At 43.6% G+C, this 27500-nt stretch overlaps 1 protein-coding gene across 1 annotated transcript in view; it reads left to right on the top strand.

Annotated features, from left to right (window-relative positions):
* The window catches only part of rinl (Ras and Rab interactor-like), a 26207-nt gene extending 7755 nt beyond the window's left edge, over nucleotides 1-18452 (top strand). The window contains exons 5-15 of the mRNA XM_080731730.1: nucleotides 268-340; nucleotides 1122-1210; nucleotides 1499-1581; nucleotides 1887-2100; nucleotides 3370-3586; nucleotides 9415-9616; nucleotides 10723-11023; nucleotides 12904-13221; nucleotides 14282-14413; nucleotides 14816-15595; nucleotides 17312-18452. Of these exons, the coding sequence (XP_080587856.1) occupies nucleotides 268-340; nucleotides 1122-1210; nucleotides 1499-1581; nucleotides 1887-2100; nucleotides 3370-3586; nucleotides 9415-9616; nucleotides 10723-11023; nucleotides 12904-13221; nucleotides 14282-14413; nucleotides 14816-15595; nucleotides 17312-17763 (2861 nt within the window). The 3' untranslated portion in view covers nucleotides 17764-18452. The remainder of the gene's footprint in view (nucleotides 1-267; nucleotides 341-1121; nucleotides 1211-1498; nucleotides 1582-1886; nucleotides 2101-3369; nucleotides 3587-9414; nucleotides 9617-10722; nucleotides 11024-12903; nucleotides 13222-14281; nucleotides 14414-14815; nucleotides 15596-17311) is intronic.
* Nucleotides 18453-27500: the final 9048 nt, after the last annotated feature.

Below are 27500 nucleotides of genomic sequence, written 5' to 3'. Positions count from 1 at the left end.
GCAAATGCCTGTAATGCGTACTGGCATACACCTGGTACCATCGGCACTGGCCGTATGATTTTAGTAATGTGTCTGTTCAATGCATCTTGGAATGTGACGTAACTACATATGTACACTTTTTCCTCTCTGTCTCTCTGTCTTTCTCTCTCTCTGTGTGTCTCTGTGTGTGTGTGTGTGTCTCTCTCTCTCTCTCTCTCTCTCTCTCTCTCTCTCTCTCTCTCTCTCTCTCTCTCTCTCTCTCTCTCTCTCTCTCTCTCTCTCTCTCAGCCTTCCAGCTGTCTCAGTCTCATCTAGGTTTCTCAGACCTGCCACAGCTGGTGCTCTTCTACTCTCTGACCAGGTGAGTAACCTGGATTAATTTTGATCGGTCAGCCGTGCCTTTTAATCTCTATTAATGGAATATCTAAGAACCAAAGGTTCAATTTATGGAACACTGAAATAACCTTGTTCCCTGGCTTTTTTCTCACAAGGAGAAAAGCCAGGGAAAGAACAACTGCAGAAAGTGTCCATACTGTAGAAATGGTTCGCAAACGTTTTAGAGAAGAGACCCAAAAGATAAACTTGGTGTCTCTGTCTCCCCACTCCAAAAAAAAAAACATTGCATGTACTTCCCTCGGAATTAACCCTCTTTGTTTTAATGCGAATGTAAGCAGATCTGCACAGCATCAATGTCACTTACTTTGGCTGTACTTTTGGGCTGACAATTAGTTTTTGTTTTGTTTGTTTTTGAGGGGGGGGGGGGGGGTATTCTAATTCTATAATTATACAGAAATGATCATTTCCTTCACTATCCTCCCTGGCATTCCCTCATAGTACAGGCATGTATGCAAAACTGTTGACTGTGATTAATTGACATGTTTCACCACCCCACCCAACCCTACTGTGTTGCTTAAATCAGACATGTGTTTTCACAACATGTCATGTGACTTAACTAAAGCAATACACACATTCACAGACGAGGACAGCTCTAGAGTTACATGGGTGGGAGTGATGTCCACCTACTATGAGAAGCTCTGTTTTGTCTCATTTCGGAGTGTGTGTGTGTGTGTGTGTGTGTGTGTGTGTGTGTGTGTGTGTGTGTGTGTGTGTGTGTGTGTGTGTGTGTGTGTGTGTGTGTTCAGGGATGTGTTGTCTGTGTGTCTGTCCATCCCATCATGGGTCTACAGTGTGACGGAGCAGACGGACCCTCGTCTCTCTCAGCTGGAACCCAGTGAGTGCTCCTCTCTGTCCTACTGGCACGTGCTTCATGTGAAATTCTACATGCACACATTCAGCTCCACTAGTGTCAGCTGGTAAATTCTGTCAGTATAGTTCATTTAAATTTCAAGGACACCCATAACTCTTGAGAGTGTACAAATTCATTTGGTTCCATTTCTACACTCTCAGAGTTACAGACCTGCAAGGGCCCATATGTAACCACCTCAAAGGACCCCTGAGGGTCCTTGAGGTGGACCCCACTTTGAGGACCACTCTTATAGTTGAATCTTCTCTTGCATAGAGTCCTGGCTCTGCAAGAACTCTGACCCACAGAACGATCACGTGACCAACATGGAGCCAAACCTTGTCATGTGTTCAATACAGGTATAGACAACATTCTGTGTGTGTGTGTGTGTGTGTGTGTGTGTGTGTGTGTGTGTGTGTGTGTGTGTGTGTGTGTGTGTGTGTATGTGTGTGTGTGTGTGTGTGTGTGTGTGTGTGTGTGTGTGTGTGTGTGTGTGTGTGTGTGTGTGTGTGTGTGTGTGTGTGTCCGAACACTACATGTTTGTAGACGTATGCATGTTGGTGACATGTTGACATGTTTACTGTTATCTGTGAATACCACAGATTACAGCAAACATGACATACAAGATATTTTCATCTGAGTGTGTGCGTGTGTGTTTTCTCAGATGGCGTCAGCCAACGGGGCCGTGTGTGTCATCAACCCGCTCTACCTGCATGAGCATGGAGATGATTGGCTTGCACGCCAGCCAATCAGCTCTCAGCTCTCCACCGCGCTGAGTACTAACAAGACGGCCAAGCCATGGATAGGCTCTGGGCTATTTAACCAGAGAGCATTCTCATTGGATCAGGGAATCCTGGACAGCAGCAAAGAGAGCTCAGGTAAGGAAGTAATAAATAAATAATCAAAAGTACTCCTTTTGATTATTACTGTCCTTTTGATTAGTCACGTTATGGCAATGTGAAAACTGTTTACAGCGGAGGAGTTTGAGTGAGAATGCAGTGTTTTGGTAGTACTAATAATAATGCAACTGGACAAGACAACTCGTTTGTAAACAGATTGAGATTTGTGATTTTGCTGTTAACCCTACCAGTGCCAGCCCCTAGATGGCGCCAAAGAATGCCAGGCTTTCTCCCATAGGCGAGCGCATTAGCATCCGGGGACTCACGTTGCAGTGACGCGCGTGCTCACGTTCGTGCACGTCATGGAAAGGTCCCGGATGATAATGCTAACAGAATAGCTATTCCCATTTTGTCATTTTAAAGATCATTTTTCGGCGATTTCGCCGTAAATAAACCTCGCGCCACATCCCTAAAAACACAATCCAGAGATATGGGCCTCCAAAGATGTGGTTTTTCATTGGATTCGGCGGCGATTCGCGGCTACGTTCGTGGCTCACGGCCGGCATGGCTTCCCCAGGATTTGGACCACTGGATTTTAAATTTAGGCTCAGGCTTCAAAAGGCCTCGGATCATTTTATTCATTTCATTAAAAATCCCGAACATTTTCGGGATAGGCACACTGGACTACGTTCCGGAAGCGGCGCTGAACATTCGGTGAACATTGGGGGTCTCAAAAATGTATTTTAAACCATTTTTAATGGAATATATCGTCGGACCATGTAAAATGGCTAGCTGGCTAGCGTAGGACGAGCCAGGACCACCCACGACTCTACAAGCAGCTCAGGGTAAGTCAATTAATAAAAAAGAAATTGTTTTGGATTGAACATATCCCGAACATGTTCGGGATAGGCACAGAATGAGTTAATCGTGACCCACCTTCAATTCAACATTTGTGAATTCTTCATTTACTGTGAAGGACAGCGACAAAAACATTCTCCATGAAATCACAGCTTCATGGTAATAAGTTATTAATAGAGACATTTTTTGGGGGTGGTCGCTGTCGGGCATGAAACTCATATCTCCAAATTTCTACAAACTTGATAGCTTGTAGATCCCCCTGCCACAGATATATTAGGCATTTTAAGCTTTGGACGGCTACGGCAGATGACAACGGTAACTGGAAATGATCAGCGATCGATAGATAAACCTGCCGCCGCCACAGCCGTCTCTCCCTTTCCATGTAGCGTCCACAACGTCTGCTGCGACAGCATCATGTTATGCCACAGCATCATGTTTTGTCCTTTACAGGACTAACCAGAGCCCAGTCAGAGCCAGTCTCCCACCAGCCCCCTGCCACACCTACCTGTACATCACCCACATCACCCACCGCCATAGCAGGGGTGGTTCTGAGACGGCCCAGCCGAGAATCTGTCTCCAGCACCGGCTCCATCTACCCCGCCGTGACGTCATCCTCCGATGTGAACCCAGAGCTCCTGCCTGCCAGCGGTATCGTCTCCCCTTACAGGTAGGGGGTGAGACAGACCGTTGTACCATTATAGTGAGAGAAATAATCCTACATTATCAGGATTATTACGTGTGAATCTATTCCAGAAAACTATGGATGTACATATAAAAAAAAGCATTTGTAAATTTGAGTTTTTGAAGCGGTGAAAACCGCTTCCAATGAGTGGCTTTGTGTGTCCCACGCCCATATATGGTCATTTCAGTCCAGAATGAACAGGTTTTTTCAAAAACAAAATGTGTGTTTAATGTCCATATATGGTCATCTCAGTCCAGAATGAACAGGCTTTTTCAAAAACTAAATGTATGTCACCTCATGTCCATATATGGTCACTCCAGTCCAGAATGAACAGGTTTTTTCTGTCCCGTACGTCCAGAATGAATAGGCTTTTTCAAAAAGCAAAATGTGTGTCCCATGTCCATATATGGCCATTTCAGTTCAGAATGAATAGGTTTTATCTGTCCTGTACGTCCAGAATATGTGTGTAGTGTCCCTCCCGGTCTGATGAATGGATACTTTGAGGATTGGTCAAGCTTCACATGACAATTCGGCCCTCCAGATAAAATCATTCATTCATTCATTCATTCAGAATATAAAGAATGTACAGATCACAGAGTTCATAACTCTAGAACACATAGAATAACAGTTCACCGCTTCACTTCGAACCGAGGTTTGATTTTTATTATATTTTCACCACAAGATTTCTTTGTTGGCTTTCTTATTAGTTGCTGCCTTTTCGAAATACAAATAATGCAGTAGCCAAATAATACATGCAAAACTAGAAAGATTGTTGACAGTGCGATAATCCAATGTAAACCTTTGCCATAGTTGTATGGATTTGTCTTTATTTTACATTACTAAGGTGCTTGAATCTCACACTGTCTTGTAGAAATGCAGAGTTTTCTGCACGTCCGTCATGCTGTGATATATTCCAAGGTCAAAACCAGCGGTGACTCGCCACTGGTTTAGACACTGATGAAGTGACTTTTGCTGCTGACAGAGTTGCTTCTTACGAGGCGACTTCTGGACACGGATGAGATGAAGGCTTTGTTGCTTTTCCATCTTGGAAAGGGGCCACTCTCAAACTGTTTCTCTGCCGGTGACGTGATTCCTTGGACATTCTAATAGTGGCGATTCCCCTCCATTCCCATGAAAACTCACTAGAATGACACTGGGAAAAGAGCACGCGACAAGTTCTTAATGTCCAATAATTCCATAATGGTTTATTAAAAAACCTTTGAAATAATAAAAGTCACAAAAATTATTAAAACAAAATATACATTTCAAAAAGCTTGAAACTGAAGTCCATAAAATATGGGATATTTCCCAAGTCCATCAGCCAAATATCCTTAGGCTAAATGGTTCACAATGTCCAATATTGTCCAATATTGTCCATGAAACTGAAGTCCATAAAATATGGGATATTTCCCAAGTCCATGCCACGTAGGCTAAAACGGTTCACAACGTTCTAAATTTTCCAAAGTTAAAATGTCCAATCTTGTCCATGGCTGGCTGGAGTCCTCCAGCCAGCCCTCACGCCAAGCGCGTCCAGACCCTAATGCCCCAACTCCTGTCTTTGTTGGCGCTACTTATACCACCCTTTGCACGCTATCTTTTGATTTATCTATATTGGCACGCCCACTTACGAAATATCAGTTTTTTCCACGCCAACTTGTGGCTGGCGCCTAATCACTCAAAATACAGACCTTTTAGTTTCTATCACTTTGACAGCCTGGTTTGTATAGGTTAAATATTATGTTTTCTTTCACATTCTTCTCTCCTGATGCAATACCTGAACTCTACCAGTGTTATCGCAGACTAAAGAATCAAAAGTCTTGACATCAAAACACAACACTTAAATCACCCAAATCTTCTATGATCCCTTAACGATACAATCGTTATATAAAACATTAAAACACATATATTTCATTTATAATATTCCACAGTTATTAAAATATTGGGGAGACAACACATTCTTGTATTTCAATTGGATTAAACAAAACAAAATCACATGATATAACATAACCAAGCCTACTTCATTAGGACATGCAATTATGACTTAATGGTTCTATTTATTAGCAATCTTTTCCTTCTAATCATCATTCATTTTCCCAATGATCCCCACAACGAGGTAACATCGACATTCTCATCATGTTTTGTCAGTGTAAATAATCATCAGTAAATCACTGCATTTTTAAAGTCCTTTTAGAGTCCATTGAGAGGGAGGGGGATAAGGGGAGGTGATAGCGTTCCAGGGAAATGGGGGCTGAGGGTCTATAAATCTTCGGTCCAACCGAGAAGAGACCCTTCTTAACTGGGGAAAGTCAATGTCAATTTGTATTTGTCTAGGATTTTTTGGCATCCCATGAATTAATTCATTCAAGTCCATGGGCAGTTCAATAGCCCAATATTATAGTCTGATTCTGTTTTGGTCAGAACATCTTAGCAGTTGAGGTTCAAAGGTCACTTGTAACCCATCTCAAATGCTGCCCCGGCTCTGACGTCTTCCAGACCCTCGTCCATAGTTATGGCTTCTGGGTGTGTTGTTTGGATGCTGGTAATGGGGAGAGGGAGGTCTGGAGGGGAGAGGATTTCGAGGGAATCCCTGCTCCTCGGATTGTGGTGATTTATACCTGGTCCTCCATATTTGGATATTGTGGAGTGCTTCAACTGTTGGTTTTTCATCCGATAGGATTTATGGCTCTGTCCAGGCCCTTGGTCTTGTGCAGTATTCACCTTAAGTTGAAATCCAGGAAAGTAATTATCACTAGTGAGGGAAAATTGTCTGACTGAGGGAGTGTCTTAGGGAAAGGGGCTGTGGGGTGGGTGAGTAGGCTTCGGCCCTCTGACCTCTCCCCTCCCCTTCCCTAATCGTCGAAAGCACAGAAAACTTCACCTACATCCAGATTGTTAACAAAGATGCAAAACTGGAAATTGCAAGTGTGGTTGCCGCGACGCAAGTCACACTTGCGAATTAATTCCGTATTATCATTTGAATTTTCCCTGTTCAAGTCAATGGGGAAAATTAATTCACAAATAAATTAATGTCCCTTTTATGCCCATATGTGGAGATCCCTGATGTCATCAATATTAAGCCCATATCTTGTTATATACCCATACCATGTTATATATGGACATACTGTGTCAGTCTCATGTGGTCAGACATCTACGGGTATGATGTCAGTCCTTTCCATTTTTGGGTCAATGGAGAAAATTAATTCACAAATACATTTATATAAATTAAACTATAATATAATGTATCTCCTGCGTGTCCAGACTCCAGATGAAGCTGGTCCATTTTACATATGGCCCAATTGCGTGCCACCAAAACTGTGGGAGGAGTAGCGCGGCAAAATAAAGTTTATCTGACGTGGAAAGAATAAAGTCTGACAAGTACTATAGTCTGGTTGCCCTGCGGGGGCAACCACACTAATTGCGACTGATAATTACTATGAAAATCTCCACCGGCTGTCAGTCAGTCTCTGTCCGTCACGTCACGTCACACTTTTGGCCCTACTCTTATCTCCGGCAGCGTTTCCCCTATCCATGCCAAACTTTGCACACACACTCCTTGGCTGGCAAACCACAACATCCGCCCCTGATTTCTCACATGGCCCTCTTCTAGCGCCACCATGAGGTTGTTTGCAGACATACATGCAACCTGGTGGTCGCTTATCTCCCGATTAGGGAGTCTTACTGGTAAAAAGTATTATCTCTTTGTAAGTAAATAAAGGCTACATCTTTAAACATCCGTGTAAAGGGGAACACACACCGGCTGCGGACGGCACGCGTCAAAACAGAAGTCCCCATTATTTTTAACTAGTTAGTTTGTCCAGTGTCCACTACTGTTGCTGTTCTTAGTCATTGCTGCCAGTTCCCACCTGATATTGTGTGGGAGTCCCGACTGCTCCAGACCGTACTGAATAACGGCTAGTTTGCATAATGACTTCAGACTAGGACTAAAGTCTAAGATGTATAGGTTATGGGATAGTGTGTAGTATGCTCCAAAGAGGATGATACGATCTCCCACAATGCAACAGCACATCCCTCTCATCCTATCCGGGCCTTTTCCCTTGGGGTTAATCTTCTTCCAGGTGGAGGTCTCTTGATTGAATTTCCACAAATCATTGAAGGTCTGGTTCCTGTAGATGCCACCAAATATATACAGCTCTCCATTGTAGGTAAAGGTTGGATGATAACCGCGTCCTTCTGGAAGCAGCTGTGAAGAAGGCGTCCTCAGCCAGCAGTTGGTCTCTGTGTCAAACACTCTGATCTTGGTGTAGTATTCATCCTGGCCCCCGTAGCCTCCAAATACAAACATCTTTGTCCCGATAATGGTGGCAGAGTGACCCATTGAAACAGGTGGTGTAGTGCCTCTGGTGTTAATTAAAGACCAGACCATTATTGTGGTGTCCAACTTGTAGGTGTCATTAGTGTGTACAGTCAGCTGGCAGTATCCTCCATGGACATACATGAGCTTCCCAAAGACACAGGCTGAGTGACCGTCCCTCCCCTCTGGAACAGTCCCTGACACCTTGGGCTTCAACCACATGTGGGTGTCGACATCAAATGCATAAAGAATGTTGCATTGTGGGCAACCTCCCCAGATGTAAATTATATCTTGTACCAGTACGGCTGTGTGTCCCCAGCGGCTGGAGGGAACCTCAACAGGATGTTCTCCTCTTCCAGTCGTCACTGGAGGCAACTTCCAGCACAAAGACACTATATTGAAGATATGGACTTCAATCTTATGGCTGTCATTCATGTTACTGTACCTTCCAAAGTAGTAAACCTTGGGTTCCACAGGAACAGCAGCAATGTCATAACAAGATTTTTGTCCGCCTTTCAGACATACGGTCCACCTCAACATTTCACAAAAAGACGATGGTGAATAAAAGCAGCCTCTTCAAGTGCTGTTGAATTATGTGTTTTGACACTTATATTGGAACTGTAGCCTCCACTACTGTACTGATGTCATGTCGATGACATCAGTCTTGTCCAATTATGTAGTCTAAGCTCGACTAAGCGCACATTTCTAGTTAGTTAATTCAACATGTTACTTGAGTAAAAGAGAAGTATCGTCCTCAAAACATACATTACCAAACATAAAAGTCATTTTGGGCGGCCAAGCGTCTAGTCAGGGGCCGACCAACTAGGGAACGATGTAAATAGGGAATGAATGCTCCGCTCTGTAATGCAAACCCTAACCATAACCCATTATACCTGTTGTCATAGGACCCGTTTTGACCATCTGTTTGACTGTGTCCATTTATGCCCGTATATGGAGATATCTGTATCTGTCTGTCTGCGTCCATTTTATTCCCATATATAGAGATCTCTGCAGACACAGTGCCGGTTCCGGAAAACCCTGATGTCAGACATCAGCTCCGCATACGGAGAATCCGAACCTTTCGCGCCGGTTCCGAAAAAAAAAACGTTTAAAGCACTATATTCTCTGATAGTGTTCTAATAGTACTCATTGCTATAGACTGTGTTCAGTAACGATTCTCCCTGTCTCTACAGCTCTTTAATAAACATAAAAGTAATTTTCAGGTATAGGTGGTAAAATGTCAGCCAATCAGGAGAGAGTACCCATTTATCAGCTTCATTTTTATATTCTCTCTCATATTTTATATTCTCATTTCTTTGTGTCATCACTTCCAATTCCACTTGTTTAATCTGTATCCTGAGTTCTCTATCCTGATTGGATAGAATTGGCTTCCCGGCCCGAGTACTTTCTGAATATAGAGCTATTCAACTCATTTTAACTACCCTACCTTTAAAATGATTCCTAGTAAAAGCGGCTAATGGTCCCATCCCTGTACTCCCAGGGTCTCCTGGATCGAGGACGGCGTGTGGCTGCCTCCGCCCAGGTCTCGGTCCTCCCTGACTCCCAGCGCCCGCTCCTCCATGGAGCTGGACTCGCTGTCCATCAGCAGCATGGAGATGGAGATGGACAGCCTGGACGAGCCGGACGCTCCAACGTCTAGCCCCGCCTCCATCCACCCGTGCACACAGCGGCTGGCCGACAAGGTGAAAAAAACTCGTCCCTTTCATACACTATTACGCTCGAGCCTCACCTACAGTACATAAATAGATACTGTGGGGCTGAACTGCACCTACTGTACATACATATACTGCTCAAAGAAATGAAGGGAACAAAAAAATGTTCCCTTAAAGCCATACTGTGTAAGATGCCCAACTAGTGGTCATTAGCCCTATAGCAAACCGCGGTCGCGTCCGCGTCTTTCGGACGTTTTTCGTACCTTCAGACCCCCGCGTCTGCCTCCACCTCGCTGAGATCTATCTTTTAAGGGGTCCCTTGTTCCTGTGCGTTCAGTAATTCCAGAGATACGGACTCCTTCACCCTGCCTGGTAGGCGAAATTACCTAGAGAAGGGATGGTACAAACGGGCGACAACAAATATGGCTGCCATAGCGACCCCACTTCAAGATGCGCTGTGATTGGCCGGCAGTTGTATAACCCTCGCTGTGATTGGCCGGTAGTGTGATGACGCAATTTTGGCGCGAGATCCGGTCCACGGCAAGGATCTCAGTTTACATACAGAGAAGGCTTTACAGGCTGAAATTCACGGCGCGGATCTTCTAAAACTTTTGTGATTTAATAGTTAGGAGAATTTTAAGATTTGTTTTATAAAAAAAGTTACATAGTACCACTTTAATTTATTTGAGTATAGTATACTGTAGTACTGCTCAAAGAAAGCTCAAAGAATTAAGGGAACATTTTGTTCAGTGAACAGTGTATATACTGTGTACTGTGAAGTTTTTACTTATACCAACCTGTTTCACATAGAACACACTGTGAAGTTGTTTACAAAAAGTTAAAGTACAGTAGCTACTACGGGAAAATAATGCCATTGGTGTATACAATATACAAAACTTGTGTTGTGTACAGCTGAGGATGCTCTTTTGCCTTTTGCACTCTTTCTTTCCTATGTCATTATTACTTATTATTACTTATTATTTTATCTTTAGATGATTCTTTAGTTGTTTTGCTGTTATTTTATATATACCACTGCATTGTCTGAAAGGAAGCCGAACAAAAATCGGTTTTACTCTTATGTACCTGTACAAAAGACGTAACAATAAAGTACAACCTTGAACCCTTGAACCTTGAAGGTGAAGAACCGCCTCTCGGCGGTGGGCCAGGCCATCGTGGGCGGGCTGGTGAGCGCCCAGACCAGGCTGGCCATCCGCGTGCACGAGCTGGGCGAGCGGAGGTGCGGGGCGTTCGCCGAGGCCGCGAGGGGGTTCGTGGAGACCACGCTGAGGGGAGGGGTGGACCCCGGCGGGCCCCGGGGCTTGGAGTTCCTGCAGGAAGTGAGGTCGTCGCTCACGGCGCTGCGGGAGACGCTGCTGGACTGTCCCGAGGTCCAGACACTGCTGGACAGCATGACGGACACACCGGCCGAAGAGTTGGGTGAGAGAGAGACAGGGTTCCCACGGTCATGAAATTCCTGGAAATATTTTGAAATTAGAAAAATATTTTTCCAGTACTGGAAAAGTTTTGGTATTGATCAAGGGTCCTGGAAGGTCCTGGAAGAAATAGCTATGCATTGTCTTTCGTTATTGATTTTGTTAATAACTCTGAAATGACAAATTAAACATTGGCCAAATTGTCAAATATTAGAGGCGTTGTGAGCATGTAGATCGGCTATTTTCACAACTTGTTATTGAGCTGAATTATTGTTATATAGTCCTGGAAATTGGGTTAAATATTTCAGCAAAGTTTTGAAAATTAATTGGTAAAAATGGGTGGGAACCATGGAGAGATGAGAGCTCCCTCTGTAGAGCTGTGGTTCTCAACCTGGGGGTCGGGTACCACAGGGGGGGTCCCCAAGTTATTTTGCAGGGTCCCCAGATGATTAACTTAATGTGCCTCATTGTTTTCTGTCTCAATAGTAAACAAACCAACATAATATTTAAGTGTGTGCTCACTGTAGAGGGTATCTGCACATTTCTACCACTTTTTCGAGTCACGTGTTCAAATACTGGATTCTGATTGGCTAAATTCCGGAGGTTATGAGAGGACAACTGCCGCAAAGTTGTGTGTCCGAGATCAATGCGCCTCAGTGTACATCCGGGGACTTCCCCCAACCAACAAATGACGGTGGCAACGGTCCTATGTTTACTAACGTGCATGCTATAGTCGCCGATTTATTTGGATCCAATGCAATCCGCCAACTTTAAAGCCCCTTTTCTCTGAACCTATGCCTTTCTGGAAGCGAACAGCCTCTATTTACGGCCGGAACGGTACTTCTAACTGACGTTAGCTTAGCTGTAAGCTAGACGCATGGATTAGTATGGAGTTGGCGCCATCTGTTGGTGAGTAGAAGATGTTGTTTGTGGAACTATCTGCTGTCTCGCGGAAGTTTTATAGGCAATAATGATTGTAACTTAAGATCCTTGCAAGTTACAACTATGTGTTTTCTTTCATGTATACGGGAAAAAGTGGTAGAAAAGCTATTTACCACTCGGGGTCGGACATTATGCTCTCATAATGTCCTGAGTGAGCGTGTTATCGGACTCGGCTGCGCCTCGTCCGATAACACCCTCACTGCGGACATTATGAGAGCATAATGTCCTCTCACTCGGGGTAAATTGCTTACTTCTAAAGTGACAATGTTAGGGTCTTTTAATACCTCTAAAATTTTACATTAAATATTGACCAAAGTGTAAAATATTAGAGGCAGAAATTGTGAAAATAGCTGATCCACATGCTCACATGAGGCGTTGTTTTTAATACCTCTAAAATGTTAAATTAAATGTCGGCCAAAGTATTTTCGCAATAGAACCGTGTTATACAAAATGTAACATGGTTCAACTCTTAGTGCTCGTCAGGGTGGGGTCCCCAGTTCAAATATGATTATTTTGGGGGTCGTGGCCTGAAAAGGTTGAGAACCATTGCTGTATAGGATTACACAACTTTTTAGCACTTCAGTGAAACAATAAATGAATTGTCTCCTCCTATATCATACATGGGCAACTGGCGGCCCCCACCTTCACTTAATGCGGCCCGCAGGTTAATATCAGAATAATGATATATTATATTGATTTCAGCTGTTCCAATTCCAAACATGCAAACATGACCCACAAGTTAAAATACGAGACAAATGCCTGATAGTATATGCAGTGTGGCCCTCTGGAGTGAATGTGGAAATATAGTGGCCCTCCCCTCATCAAAGTTGCCAACCCCTGTCCTATATAAAAGGTTTCTTCTATATTTCAGCGACATCCAGTTATCCAATAATTGATGGACTCATCGTCGTTCTCATCCCTTGTCTTCTCCTCTTCCTGTAGACTCCATGGTGGAGTTGGCCCTCCACAAGGTGGCGCTGAAGCCCGTGTCCACCCACCTGTACTCCTCCCTGCAAGCGTCCCGAGACCAAGACGGAAGCCTCGATTCGCTCCGCAGGAACCAGCAGGTGCTGGAGGTGCGGACGTTGGAGGAGCTGGAAGGGTCAGCCGGGGCCGGGGTCCCCGACGCCCTGACCCTGGAGCGCATGCAGCAGAGGTGGAGCAGCGTGCACGCCGCCTACTCCCCCAGCAAGAAGGTGGAGATATTGCTCAAGGCCTGCAAGAGCATCTATGCGAGCATGAGCGCCAACGCAAGCCCAGGTATATTTCACATTTCTGTCTTACTTTAAGATTCTCTGTAGGACAGGGGTCTTCAACGTTTTCAGGCCAAGGACCCCTTAGTTGAGAGCGAGATGAAGCAGGGACCCCCACAACCTGTTCATAGATTCCATATAGTTTCATTGTTTGACAGCACAATCGTCAGTGTATTTTGGATTCATGTCAATTTGTGTTTTCTGATATTTAACCACTTGAACCGTCAATACTTAACACATTAAACGCCCACGTGGTGCCCACGCGCCAATCTCTTTGATGTTTACGTGTGCCCACAGCGCGTTCGACGCGTTGTACAGTAAACTATACTGTACTGTAGCTACTGCACTTGGCTACCGCGGTGATGAAACAAACTCCATGTCCCAACATGCAGCGCGAAATTACGTCACCTGGACGTGCTGTCTGTCTCGTTGACTTCCTGTTTAACGGCTGCACAAAAATGCTGTTTACTCCGGATTCTCTTCCTTTTTTCTTTTTTTTATCAAAACGGCAGCCTCTTCTACCGGCCGTAACACAAACACTGTGGCTTAGAATTGATAAAAAACGGTCCTGACTGAAAGAAAAGATTTTCGCGAAATAAACAGGACATACTTGGATTACATTTACTCGGATAACTTTTCTCGCCAGTACTTCGAAGGTAGGTAAAATGGCGGGTTGCCATGGGCACCAGCAAATTAAACGTCGAATAATTCTGGGCACCCGATGTGTTAATAAACTTGATCTTTCACTCTGTACTTGGTCTGCTCTTTTTCCCCTCTACACAAGTTCTTTGCCGAAAATAGCCAATCTACAAGCTCACAACGCCTCGCAGCGCGAGCCGTTGTGAGCTTGTAGATCGGCTAATTTTGTCTGAAGTTCTCAGAATAATGACACTAGGGTTCAAGTAGTTAATATAAAAAAGTAGAAAGAAAACCTTCTATCACTCAAAGATTTGGAGGACCACCTGTAGTAACTCTGAGGACCCCCTGTGACGACCCATGCTGTAGGACCTCAGGTCAAGATATTTTCCATGTCCAAGTCAAATGACATTCCCTCTCCTCTCCTGTAGGTGCGGTGTTTGGAGCAGATGACTTCCTGCCCTGTTTGACATGGACTCTGCTTCGCAGTGACGTGGCCACCTTACAGCTGGACACTGACTATATGATGGAGCTACTGGATCCCACACAGCTGCAAGGAGAGAGTGAGTGAGACACACACAAGCTACTCTCAGGACACTCATTCAAACACATTTCAATAACGGTGCATCCCTAGTTTTGGAATAAAGAGGCATTGCTTTTTCAAAATCAGTGTTTATATGCCTTTTTCATGGACAAAATTATGATTATTTTTTTAATACAGAATGAGATCATATCGACATCAGTTTATATCGTTTATCGACCATAACAGCAATTAATTATATTTGATATCGATATCTGCCACAAATGTCATATGGCCCATCCCTACAATTCCACTTTCAAGCACGTCACCCACACTTAGACCAAGTGTCGAGTTGTTTGTTATTTGGGCAAGCTACAGGTTGCACATTTACTCTCTGTCTCACTTAGTGTAATTATGTCTGTGTTTTTGTTCCTCTTCTCCACAGAGGGTTACTACCTGACGTCGGTGTACGCCTCTCTCTACTACATCAGCAGCTTCCGACCGCGGATCGCCGCCCGCCAGCTCAGCACAGAGGCCCAGAAGTCTCTCAACCAATGGCACCGCAGGCGCACCTTGCACTGCAACCAGTCGCGTCGCAGCTTGAACCGGCGCACCATCCGCAGGCAGTCGGTGTACAGGGAGGCGGTCGCAGAGAGCTCAGAGACAGTACCGGGACGCCAACAGGACGGGGAAAGCGACCCGCCCCAAACTATGCCCTCCAGTGGTGCGGTTGACTCACTGCAGCCGAGCGAGGAGGGCGACCGTAAAACTCTAGAGCCGGTGAGGGAAGAGGTGGTGAAAACTCTAGAGCCGGTGAGGGAAGAGGTGGTGAAAACTCTAGAGCCGGTGAGGGAAGAGGTGGTGAAAACTCTGGAGCCGGTGAGGGAAGAGGTGGTGAAAACTCTGGAGCCGGTGAGGGAAGAGGTGGTGAAAACTCTAGAGCCGGTGAGGGAACAGGTGGTGAAAACTCTAGAGCCGGTGAGGGAACAGGTGGTGAAAACTCTAGAGCCGGTGAGGGAAGAGGTGGTGAAAACTCTAGAGCCGGTGAGGGAAGAGGTGGTGAAAGCACAGGCTGATAACGGTGATGATGTTCCATCACTCCCGTCATCCCAGCCACCACAGCAACAGCCAACACCGTCCGCGAGGAGTGATGGGCGGTCCTCAGGAGAAGACAAGAAGAAGGGAGCGGAGGACAAAGAAGGAGAGCCAGGAGAAGATAAAGAAGGTAAGGAGCGTTCCACCATTGTGATGTTATGTGGACAACACAGATATCTTTGGGGCAGCCATAGCGCAGTAGCCTCGCAACAGCCAGACTCTCCAAAATGAGAGTCTGGGAGTTCTCCATAGACAATGCATTACGCGATGACGTCCAGTCAGTAGCCACCAGCGCATCAAAACATCGTCAGGAGAACATCAAATATGTCTTTTCCAGACAGAATTTCCAAAGGTGCAAACTGTTGTTCGTTTTTAAGTTATGAGATGCCGTTGATTTCAGATAAAACTTCGCTTAATGCAGCTTTTATTTGCGATTTGTGAACTCGCGTCGGACATGGGGTCCGCCATGTTTGTTTACAAAATGCGAGAGCTGTAGCAGCCGCTCGACCAATCAGGAGCGGTGTGAGGCGGGTTCGCTCGAAATGCAGCCTTTTGATTGGAAATTAGAACGTAAATTCTCATAAAGAGACTCGATGGGAGGGACACCAGACCGAGAAAGGAAGCACATTGGTGATGACGTAGCTCGGGATGGCTTGCGAGGCTAATAGCGCAGAGGTTCTCAACCATTTCAGGCCGTGACCCCCCCACCACAATTGTAGGAGTTGAGGCGTCACATTTTGTTTAACTCAGTTCCACGGATAAATATTGTGAAAATGGTAGATCGGTAGATTGGCTATTTTTATTTTATTATTATTTGACAATTTGGCCAAGTTTTTATATAGATTGTTGATTACTATTGATGCAGTGGTCAATGGTCTTCTTCTTTTCTTTAAATTATTTTGAGATATTAAAAAGTCCTTCATTGTCACTTCACTGTCATCTGGGCCTACTTGTGTGCCAGCAGAGCTTGCAAGTAGTGTGTTCTGTGCTGTCTGTTTCCAGCTGGCTGGCAGTACAAAGGCAGGGCCTTTAGACAAATACAGACACACCCTTTGTCCTGCCAGCCGTCCGGATACAGAAGCACCGATCACCCTACTTGCGCGCTCTGCTGGCGCAAGTAATACATCATGTGCCAGCCCAGAGGTTAAATAATTTTAACCCCTAACAGCTCCTCCTCCCCTGAAGGCTCATCGTGACCATCTCAGCACCCATTCGCTGGGTGAAGTGGAAACTATATTTTCCTGCGGGATCAATAAAAGTCTATAAATATATTTTTAGAAGCACGCAGGGTGGAGGAGCACTAACCTTGCGTCACCAGACTTTTCACCTCGACATGGCCTAAACCGCAAACAGGAAGAAGAAGCAAGCGTTGCTTTGTGTTGTTCCCCCGTTTGTTTCCCCAATCCCTATTTAAATGCTCGAGAAGTGTAGTCTTGTCCAGTCACTACGAGTTGGACTAAAAGATGGATATACCAAACAAACTTTTCCAAAATAAGCAAAACTACACCGCATCAAGAAGTTTATTGGGTAGGCCCTAAAATGATGCCCTTGAGCACGGGGAATTATTTTGGGTTAAAGCTGTTTCGGTTTGCTAGTTCCAGCCAAAGTGTAGAACATGATGTAGGTTGTTTCTGATGACTACAACATGACGTACAGTAGGTTGTTTCCGCTCATGATCGGATCAGAAACCCGAAAATTCTACTGATCCCAGACTAGAGGAGCACTGAATGGTTTAATTGATCCCAGAGCACTGGATTTGAACCAGGTCAGCTTGGGCGGATTTGTTTATTTGATCAAAACAAACAAATTGTACAGTAAATGTAAACAATCCACTGTCTTATAACAGAAAACAAGTCGCGTCGCAGCTTTCACCGGCGGACCATCCGCAGGCAGACGGTGCACAAGGAGAGGGCAGAGAAGAGCTCCGCGACAGTCCCAGGACGTCAACGGGACGGAGAAAGTGACCTGGCCCAAACGGACTCACTGCAGCCGAGCGACAGTAGAACTCTAGAGCCGGTGAGGGAAGAGGTGGTGAAAGCACAGGCTGATAACGGTGATGATGTTCCGTCACTCCCGTCATCCCAGCCAACACAGCAACAGCCAGTACCGGCCCCGAGGAGTTATGGGCGGTCCACAGGAGAAGACAAGAAGAAGAAGGGAGCGGAGGACAAAGAAGGAGAGCCAGGAGAAGAAGGTAAAGGGGCAGAGGGGGAGAGCACGCTCGTCCCTCTTCACAGGAGTTCCCGCAAAAATAGTGTTGTTATGTGGACAACGGAGATATCTTTGGGGCAGCCATAGCTTACTGCAGTGGCTCTCAAGCACTTGGAATTGTAGGAGTTGAGGCATCACATTGTTTGTTTGACTCGGTTCCACGGATAGATATTGTGAAAATAGCAGATCTACAAACGAAATCATGTGCCAGCCCACTGGCTTAGTGGATAATGCCTGATGTACTGTACAGGTCGAAGTGTCCCAGAGCAAGACATTTAACCCCTAACAGCTCCCCCTCCCCCGAAGGCTCATCGTTGACCATCTGATCAGCCATCAGTTGGGTGAAGTGGAAACTATTTCCCCCGCGGGATCAATAAAGGACTAAAAAATATTTATTTTTAGAGGCAGGCAGGGTGGAGGAGGATCAACTGAATGGTTCAATTGATCCCAGGGTACTGGATTTGATGTATATATTTATTTGATTATTTGATCAAAACAAACAAATTGTAAAGTAAATAGTATAGTAATAGTCTTATAACAGGGGGGTAAAAAACTGTTTTTTAACTTAAGTTTTATATTTATTTATTTTTGTACAGTTGCTTTCAGGGAGTCCTTTGAAGATGTGACCATGGTTTAAACAGGATGTTGTTGATGTTCTACAGCTGTAATGTAGCAGTGAATCCTCCTCAATCCTCTCCTTAGGTTGGCACTGTGTGTACAATGTCTCCTTTTTGCTAACTCATCATTGTAATGGACATTCCTGTTACAGGCCACCCTGTAGCAACTCATAATGTAATAACGGCTCATAATGTAATAAGGGCTCATAATGTAATAAGGGCTCATAATGTAATAAAAAAAATGTAATAAAAACTCATAATGTAATAATCAGCTCATAATGTAATAAAAAACGAGCGCATAATGTAATAATTAAAATGTAATAAAAGCTCATAATGTAATAATCAGGTCATAATGTAATAAAAATACATTATTACATTATGAAGTTTTATTACATTATGAGCCTCCTATGTGGAGGTTCTTAATGTAACACATTATTACATTATTACATTATTGAAAAAGCTGTTATTACGTTATGCGCTCGTTTTTTTATTACATTATGAGCTGATTATTACATTATGAGTTTTTATTACATTTTTTTTATTACATTATGAGCCGTTATTACATTATGAGTCGTTATTACATTATGAGTTGCTACACACCCAGATTAAATTAAACTAAATATAAGCTGTAAAATTCCAACATCTGTCAGTATGTTTGTATTTCTTGAAGCCAACATTCACTTTACCACCTTGCAGTGATATTTGTGTGTTTCCCATTTTGGCCACTAGGGTGCAGCATTACACCTTGTGAAAAGTTTACTGTACTTTTACTATGTGCCATTATACAGCCTTTGTATTGCAGGCAGCAACACTGGTTGAATATGTTTACCTGTTTGGACTGTTAAATTAAAATGTATTAAGTGGATTCTTGGTAAGGGAGGACATATTGTTGATAGAACTGAGATATATTTCTGTTCTCGAATGTGCTGGGGGAAAGAAAAAAAAAACTAGTATCTATTTATATCCCCTCAAGAAGACTTTTTGGAACACACCATCGCACAAATTAGATAATGTCCACACAGATTTCTCTCGCACATAAATGCATGGTCGCGGCGCGCACACAAACAACACACATGCATGCAAAGCCATAATGAGTGCAAAGAGAGCATGTGAGTGCATATACACATAGGCAACATACACATGTAAATACTTATAGATAGGGCCTCTTATGTAAATCTCTCTCTCTCTCTCTCTCTCACACACACACACACACACACACACACACACACACACACACACACACACACACACACACACACACACACGTGCACACACACTCACCTTCTCATACATGCATCTGTACATATGGAACCATCTCATTGCTGAATTCTAAATGACCAAGCCAATCAAATTTGCCTAATGAGACATCTGGCATTCTGCCTGCATGTGGATGTCAAGGCCCAGAAACAGCTGGGCCTCCACACACACACACACACACACACACACACACACACACACACACACACACACACACACACACACACACACACACACACACACACTACAGTAGCAGATCAGGGGATACGACTGAGGAAGGAATACAGTCTTGAGATACACACACACACACACACACCTTTTGGTGCCTTACGCAGACCCACAGACGATCACACACTTCTTTTACACATGTGATATATTATGCATACATTGGGTGTGCGTAGCACACTCAGGGCGGCCATAAATTAGATATATGGCCATGGTGGTGGCATGTGAGGGAGGGAGGGGGGGGGGGGAGAGTGGGGGAGAGGAGAGGAGGAAAGAAGAGAGAGAGAGAGAGAGAGAGGGAGGGAGGGGGGTGCACAGATGGCTATGGCCTGAGGCGTAGTGCTGGGTACTGCTGCTAAACATATAGTCGAGGCTGCACCACTGCATGCACGCGCGCTCACACACACACACACACACACACACACACACACACACACACACAACACATAAACAGAGGACGTGCTGCATCTACATAAAAATACAAAATCATGCACACACACACACACACACACACACACACACACACACACACACACACACACACACACACATGCATGCAGTTAGAAACAGCATCCTTCATATAGGGTGCTGAAGAAATTCATTTTATGATTCATTTGTGTTTTATTCTCATAAACAACTGTGTTCCTCTAACTCATTCTAGCCTCATGTTGTTATGCATAATGTTCCAGAGACAGTCAACAACATCTTGTCCTTGCAGAGGCTATGGAGATGCTGGAAGTGCTAGTACACAGTGGAAATGAGTGCTAAGGATCCACTGTTAGAATCAGACCTAACCACTTAAACCCTCTATTCTTTAGTCAAATAGGCCTGAATTGGCATTGTACTTTTTTTACTCATGACCAAATTCTACAAATTCAAAATGTGTCACGTTTTGAGCTTGTAGAATAGGATTTGGTTCAAGTGGTTATACATAAACATAAATGTATGGCATTGGATAAACAATCCATTTGTAAATGTTTCTAGAAGCCTTATTTTTGCAAAGGTTTTTCATGTCAGTCTTCAAAATACAGAGGTAAAGGGCTCTTACTGATTTATTTACCGCATCACGTTTTCGTGTAATGTAACAGTGGAAGATGAATATTTTATTTATGAATAAAGTGCAGTTAGGGAATAATTAACATATTGAATGTTTTTTTTGCCCAGCTGAGACTGTGAGTGATTGCTCTTTGTTGCCTGTCATAATGGGGGATATGTGCATAACTTCCCTTTTTTAATTGTTTACTTTTTTAATTATTTGGTTTCTGTACAGTGTACACGGTAAATTCATGCATTTCTAACTCAAAGAGTGTACTCAAATGTAACCAAATGGGGGTCCACCATTTGTAATTTCTTATACACTCACAGAGTTGGAATTTTATTGTGCAGGATCATCTTATAGTATTTTTTATGTGACAGTGTTGTCTGTTCTGTCCTGGACTGACCTGGACTCTGTGTGCGTGTGCGTGCGTGCGTGCGTGCGTGCGTGCGTACGTGCGTGCCTTAAGTCCTGGCCTTTGGTCACCGGTCACAACCCAGCATCTTTCTCCTGTCAGTTGGGTTGTTATTGGTCTTTCTCCCAACCATCTTTCTCCTCCTTTTTGTGTTTGGTATCTCTCGATCGGCATGCTTTGATTGCACCTCCCTCCCTGCCGCTCTCTGTGTCCATTCCTCCCCCTCAGTGTGCCCTCCTCCACTCCTCCACTCCTCCACTTCTCCACGTCTCCCCCTTTCCTGCAGTCCTCCACTCCTTTCTCTTTCGCCTGCACCCCCCCCCCTCCCTCCCCCCCTCCCCCTTGTCTGAACTCTGACAGGTGTGTAATTGAATGATTAATGATCTCCAGAGTACCTCCCCCTTCCTCTCTCTCTCTCTCTGACTCTCTCTCTCTCTCTCACACACACACACACACACACACACACGTCATGTTCACAGGGATTTATACATATTTATGCACTCACACACACACACACACACACACACAGGCATTATCATGTTCGCGTCGCACACGTGTGTTCATTTTGCCTTTAATATCCCCAAAGCTCACAAACGTTGGAACTCAAACCAGCAGGAGCGGTGAGACACTGTAGCCAATGTAGCAGCCAGCAGCAGCAACACATGCTGCGTTCAATGAAGTCTGACACCACACATATCTCTTCACACACGGTACCATGACTCTACAAATGACTCACAGATCTCTTCGCAACTGTACCATGACAGTGCGCGGACTCACATTGTACCATGTGCCATCGTACCATGACTCTGTAATAACTCACATACTGTGGATATCTTCATATTGTATCATATGGCTCTTATAGAGAGAGATATCTCTCTCTTCATACTATAATATTGACAGTGCAATGACTCGAATCATTTCTGATATATACAGCGTGTGAGTGTATATATATATAGCACCTCCTTGTTAACTGCACACACACTGTCCGGTAACAATACAAAAAGATATCTCACTCTTCCTCAGATGTACATTTAAATGTTCCCTGACACACACACACACACACACACACACACACACACACACACACACACACACACACACACACACACACAATATATATAGTACATTACTGCAATACACAAAATGCATCTACAAACATGCAAAGATCCCACCGGGTGAATGCACACCCTCCCATTCTCTTCCCATTCTCCCATTCTCTCCCATTCTTTTCTGAACCTGTGCATAGCAGATCTTATGCATTGTATATAATGCATTCTCACTGTCTAATGAAGTGTGTGTTGGTGAGAGAGAGAGAGAATGGCCTGGCAACGCGGCAGAACCAACAGACACGACCCTAACCTGATCTGTATGAATGAATGACCTCTCATCTCAGTCTTCCCAGCCTCACCCCCAGACTGTTGCCTTGTGTGTTGAGTGTCGACCCCGTAAGACCGGCCATCCATTTACAGTACTGTAAGAATCACCGTAGAGCAGATTCCTTTTAAGCATCGCAATGTCATGCTCTATAATGGCAGACAGTGCACTTTGCATTCTTGTTCACTGCAGGCTCAGCTGTATACACACAAGCAAAAACAAGTTTCTCTATGCTTAATTTTTGTTCGGGATGCCAGAGGGAACGTTTTCAGGATTCATACTGTAGGCTGCAACTGCAATATCTTATACAGGGACGTGCAGAGAATGTTAGAGACTCTGAGAGGCAGGGGCTGACATTTCTAAAAGGGGCGTTTTGGTGAAAATATTGAAAATAGCCGACCTCCAAGCTCACAGCGCGTCGCAGCACACCGATCTAAACATAATCAAGTCAATACTGGAGATGTGGCGTAACGGCATGGATTTCTACACAGAGAGGGCAATTCTTTTAATATAAGATGCTGCATTCAAGTTCAGGAGAGTTTGGACAAGGTCATTCTCTTGAACGCTGCCTTTCAGGTATGGCATGGAAAGGAGTGCATTAGCATTTCTTTCACCATAGTAAAAACTGTACTCATGGTCTGGAGAGAGACTGAGAGACTGCTCTCACAAGCCACAATGCACCGCTAAATTCTTATATTTCTGTACTCTCAGATAAAAAAAAAAGAAAAAAAAAAAGAAAAAAAAAACATTTCTTGTTTCCTGTGTAGGAGCTAATGAGAAGGCAGGAGAAGAGGGGGTGAGAGAGTCCATCCTGACAGACAAGGAGAAGGAGTGTGTGTCTGTGCATGTGTCTAGCATTTTCAGGGGGAACGAAAAGAGAGAGAGAGAGAAATGAAAAGTGGTGGGGCGCTCGGGTCAGGACCTGAGTTCCAGGGAGAACAACCATTTCCTGTTGACCCCTGGATGATCTCTGCCCCCTGACCCCTGCTGCTTCAGGGCCAGTGGGGGCGTAGCGTGGCGGGGTGATGGGGTAGGTGGTGTTTATCGGGGTGCAAGAGGGTGAGGATTTGAACACGTAATGAGGGGAAGAGGTGGATGTTATGGATGTGACTCGTACACAAGGGGGTGAGAAAGGTTAGGATGGAATGTTTGGAAGGGGTTGTTCTTGTGAGCTTATGGTTTTATAAACCTTGGCATCTCAGTGTTCAATGTCCTCCTCCCTCTCTCCAGAGATGCAGTTTGAATGAATGAATGAATGGATGGAACGAATAGTGGAAGGAATTAAAGTCATAAACTTTGGGCCTCAAATTAACCGCGTCGACCCTGGTGTCTCTAGTTTGGACTTGTCATTGTAAGTAGTAAAAAGTTCTCAAAAATATCCTATGTCTATATGATTATGGTGAGAATAGCCCATTTACAAGTATATTATATTATATATTATACACAACAAAGTATATCGTCGTTGTCGGGTGGAAACCTTGTACGTCCAAAACCGTTCGTTTTGCGTTTATCATTTTAAAAATGATTTAAACTAGTCAGCCGATCTACAAGCACACAGCGCCTCGCACCGCTACTTTAGTGCGACGGCCTTGCATGATGAAGCAGGGCTTTACTTTGTGAAAGAACATACACATTTGAAACTTGGAGATACGAGGTCTCCACCCGGCAATGACGATATGGGATTTAACTTAAGTGGCTTAAAGCTTACAAATAACATTCTTTTCACATACTGGTGCAAGCTGTCTCTCTATATACAATGAGGCACCACAAGTAGCAGTGACACACAGGTGGGGCTGCAGTGGATGTTCCCAGGGCCGGGGACGAAACTTGACATTAAGGGACCTCTTTATGACTTGTGAAAACAACTGGCCTATTATTGACCGCCCCACCGCCTCACACACCCCTCCCCCACGCAGGGCCCAGGCAGGCAGCTATTAGAATTGAGCTGCTGCTACCACCTCTGGACAGCATCACCATATCACTCTGAATCATTTTCACTCTGACACTGATCTCCTCTTTGCATCGCTCTCGAGACGGGGAGAGAACACATGGCATGGGCTTTTTGTATTAGTTGTTAAAGGTATGGGAAACACATTCTCACTCTGACGTGTTAGGGCAGCATCTGGCCATGTGTTGGCCCTCTGATGTGACGGGATCCCCCATCCCATCGTGTCACACGTGTTTGATGCATGGCAGTATCAGTTGCTTTTAAAATCTAATTCTTTGGAAATTAACTTTAAATGAAAAGTTCTGAATAGGCCACTATGTAGGCCTATGGTGGCAGAATGGAATTGAGGAATCATTACATCAGGAGTGGAGGAAGTTGGTAGTAGTAGGCTACACACACACACACACTGTATTGAATTTACAATACAATACAGCAGGGGTCTTCAACTTCTTCAGGCCAAGGACCCCTTAACTGAGAGGAAGATAAAGCAGGGACCCCCAGTACATACTGTATAACATTGTGTTGCAGATTTTCATCGATTTCATGAAAGCACTGTCATCAGTCTATGCTGGATTTGTGTTAAAGTGATCCCTGGCTAATACGACAAATATGCCTTAATACATTATAATTGCCCTCTATAACTGCAAAGTAAAATTAAAAACATCTCAAATATTTTATTTCTTCTAGAAATAACGAATCTTTAACTTAACAGGGTCGCAAGTTGATGATGTCATAAATGTCATGTGTGATCTATCCCTATGGAATTTATGGCATGCATGTGAAAATAAAAACAAACTTAATATTTCCTATGGTTAACATGAGCATCAAATCAATATTTCAAATGTGTTTTTTGCACATGCATGCCGTAAATTCCATAGGGATAGATCACACATGACATTTATGACATCATCAACTTGCGACAGGCATTTCCCCTATTGAGTGAAAGATTCGTTATTTCTAGGAGAAATAAAATATTTTAGGTGTTTTTAATTTTACATTGTAGTTATAGAGGACTATTATAATGTATTAAGGCATATTTGTCGTATTAGCCAGGGATCACTTTAATGTGTTTTTTCAGACATTTAACCAAACCGCAGATACTCAGTAAATTTGACCTTTTCACTCTCTACACCAAACCTATTTGCCAAAAATAGCTGATCTACAAGCTCCCAACGCCTCGCGCTGCGAGGTGTTGAGAGCTGGTAGATCGGCTATTTTTGGCTAAAGTTCTCCTCAGAATAGGGATGCGAGGGTTCAAGCTGTTCATTGAAAATAATGATCCTATCACACAAAGATTTGGTGGCCCCTATGAAGTAACTGTGAGGACCCCCTAGGGGTCCCGGACCCCCTGTTGAAGACCCCTGCAATACAGTATTGGCCTGTAACTGTTCGTTGTAAAATGTCTAGCACTAAAAACTCTATTTGCAGTGCGGTGCTCGGTGAGTTTACCAGGGTGGTTCTTCTTCCACTCCTGACATCACAGCCTCGTGTATGGGACATTTAGCTGTTTAAACACCAATACAACATAATATAATTGAGTACCTGAGATGAATAACAGTATAAGTCCATATTTTTTTTTTTTTTTTAATATATATATTTTTGAATTTACCAGACTGTAAACCACATTTTGTTTAATTGTCGGTTTCAATGTTATTTGCTCCCTTTGTCTGCTGAATATTGCTTGTACGGACTTAGACTGTTGTTCCACAAACTGCTGGAGATATAGGCCTACTGTTTTTCCACTTTCCATAAGTAGTATGTCTTATAATTCCTAATATATATATGAGTTAAGTAAAAAAAAAAACTAATTCAACAAAATGAGTGGGGAGTACAATAAGACTTAGAGATTAAAGACTTCTAGTGTGTGGTTTACAGTCTGATAAATAAAACAAAATATCTTTATCCAAAATGTTAAAATACGGACTTAGACTGTTTTTCGTCTCAGGTACTCAATTGTTCTCACATTATTTGGCTTTCTAACATCAAAACGATCTGCTGTCCTGTCCGTAAGAGAGGTATGGAAAATTAAGTTATGTTCTGATTAAAAGCCATAGTAAGTGTTTTGGTCTGCAGCTGGGTGTCTGTCAGAGCCAGACTGATGGATGGAGACGGGATGGGATCCCAGGAATCTGGGAGGAGAGGTGAGAGAGGAGTCCTTGAAAGGACTGGTGGAAAATAATACTATTTCTCACTGGAAGGATAATGATCTATGGCTTTTTTTCCTCCCCCTTTCGTGATACCAGTAATCTTGTAGGAATTGTATTTGTTTGAATAATGTGTCTCTTCTTTTTCTTTCTTTATCATTTGTTTTTTAGTTTTTCCTGTATGGGTTCTCTCTCTTGGTTGGTATCCCAATCTGAAAACATAAAACATATTTTCTGTCTACTAAGGAATTGGAGACGAGGAAAACCCCTCTTACTGAACAAACACCAACAATGATTCCTATCAGCATATAGAGTTATTTCACTTATTTCAATGACTTATCATCCCCATTGACTCTGAAGAAGGATGAAAGAATGCAGGAGATCTGAATACAATCTGGAAGAATGGCCGCTGGCCAATTCAAATTCTGAAAGATTTACAGCTCTCTGACACGGAGTCTATTCTCTTTGCATCACTCTCCAAACAGGGAGAGAACGCATGGCATCTGTTTTTAGACTCGTTGTTAAAGGCACGGCAACAGATAAGGGACAAATTAATTTAAATATTATGACATATATAGACATCTTATTTTAGTGATCAATTAATCGATTATGCTTCGGCTTGGATCATTGGAACTAACGTAGTATACTTTCCTATAGTTCCTATTTATCAGTACGACAAAGAAAATGTTCAAGGTTCAAGTCAATGAATAAATACCATTAAATAGTTCTTAACATAAATATTTTGTTCTATTAATGTTATAATTTATCGTTAAAATCTGTTGTCAATTATCAATTATTCTGAGGCCCA

Source organism: Nannobrachium achirus, assembly GCF_963921795.1.
Source record: "Nannobrachium achirus genome assembly, chromosome: 8".
NCBI lineage: Eukaryota > Metazoa > Chordata > Actinopteri > Myctophiformes > Myctophidae > Nannobrachium > Nannobrachium achirus.
Note: the sequence above shows the minus strand (reverse complement) of the source record. Positions and strands in the feature narration are given on the sequence as shown.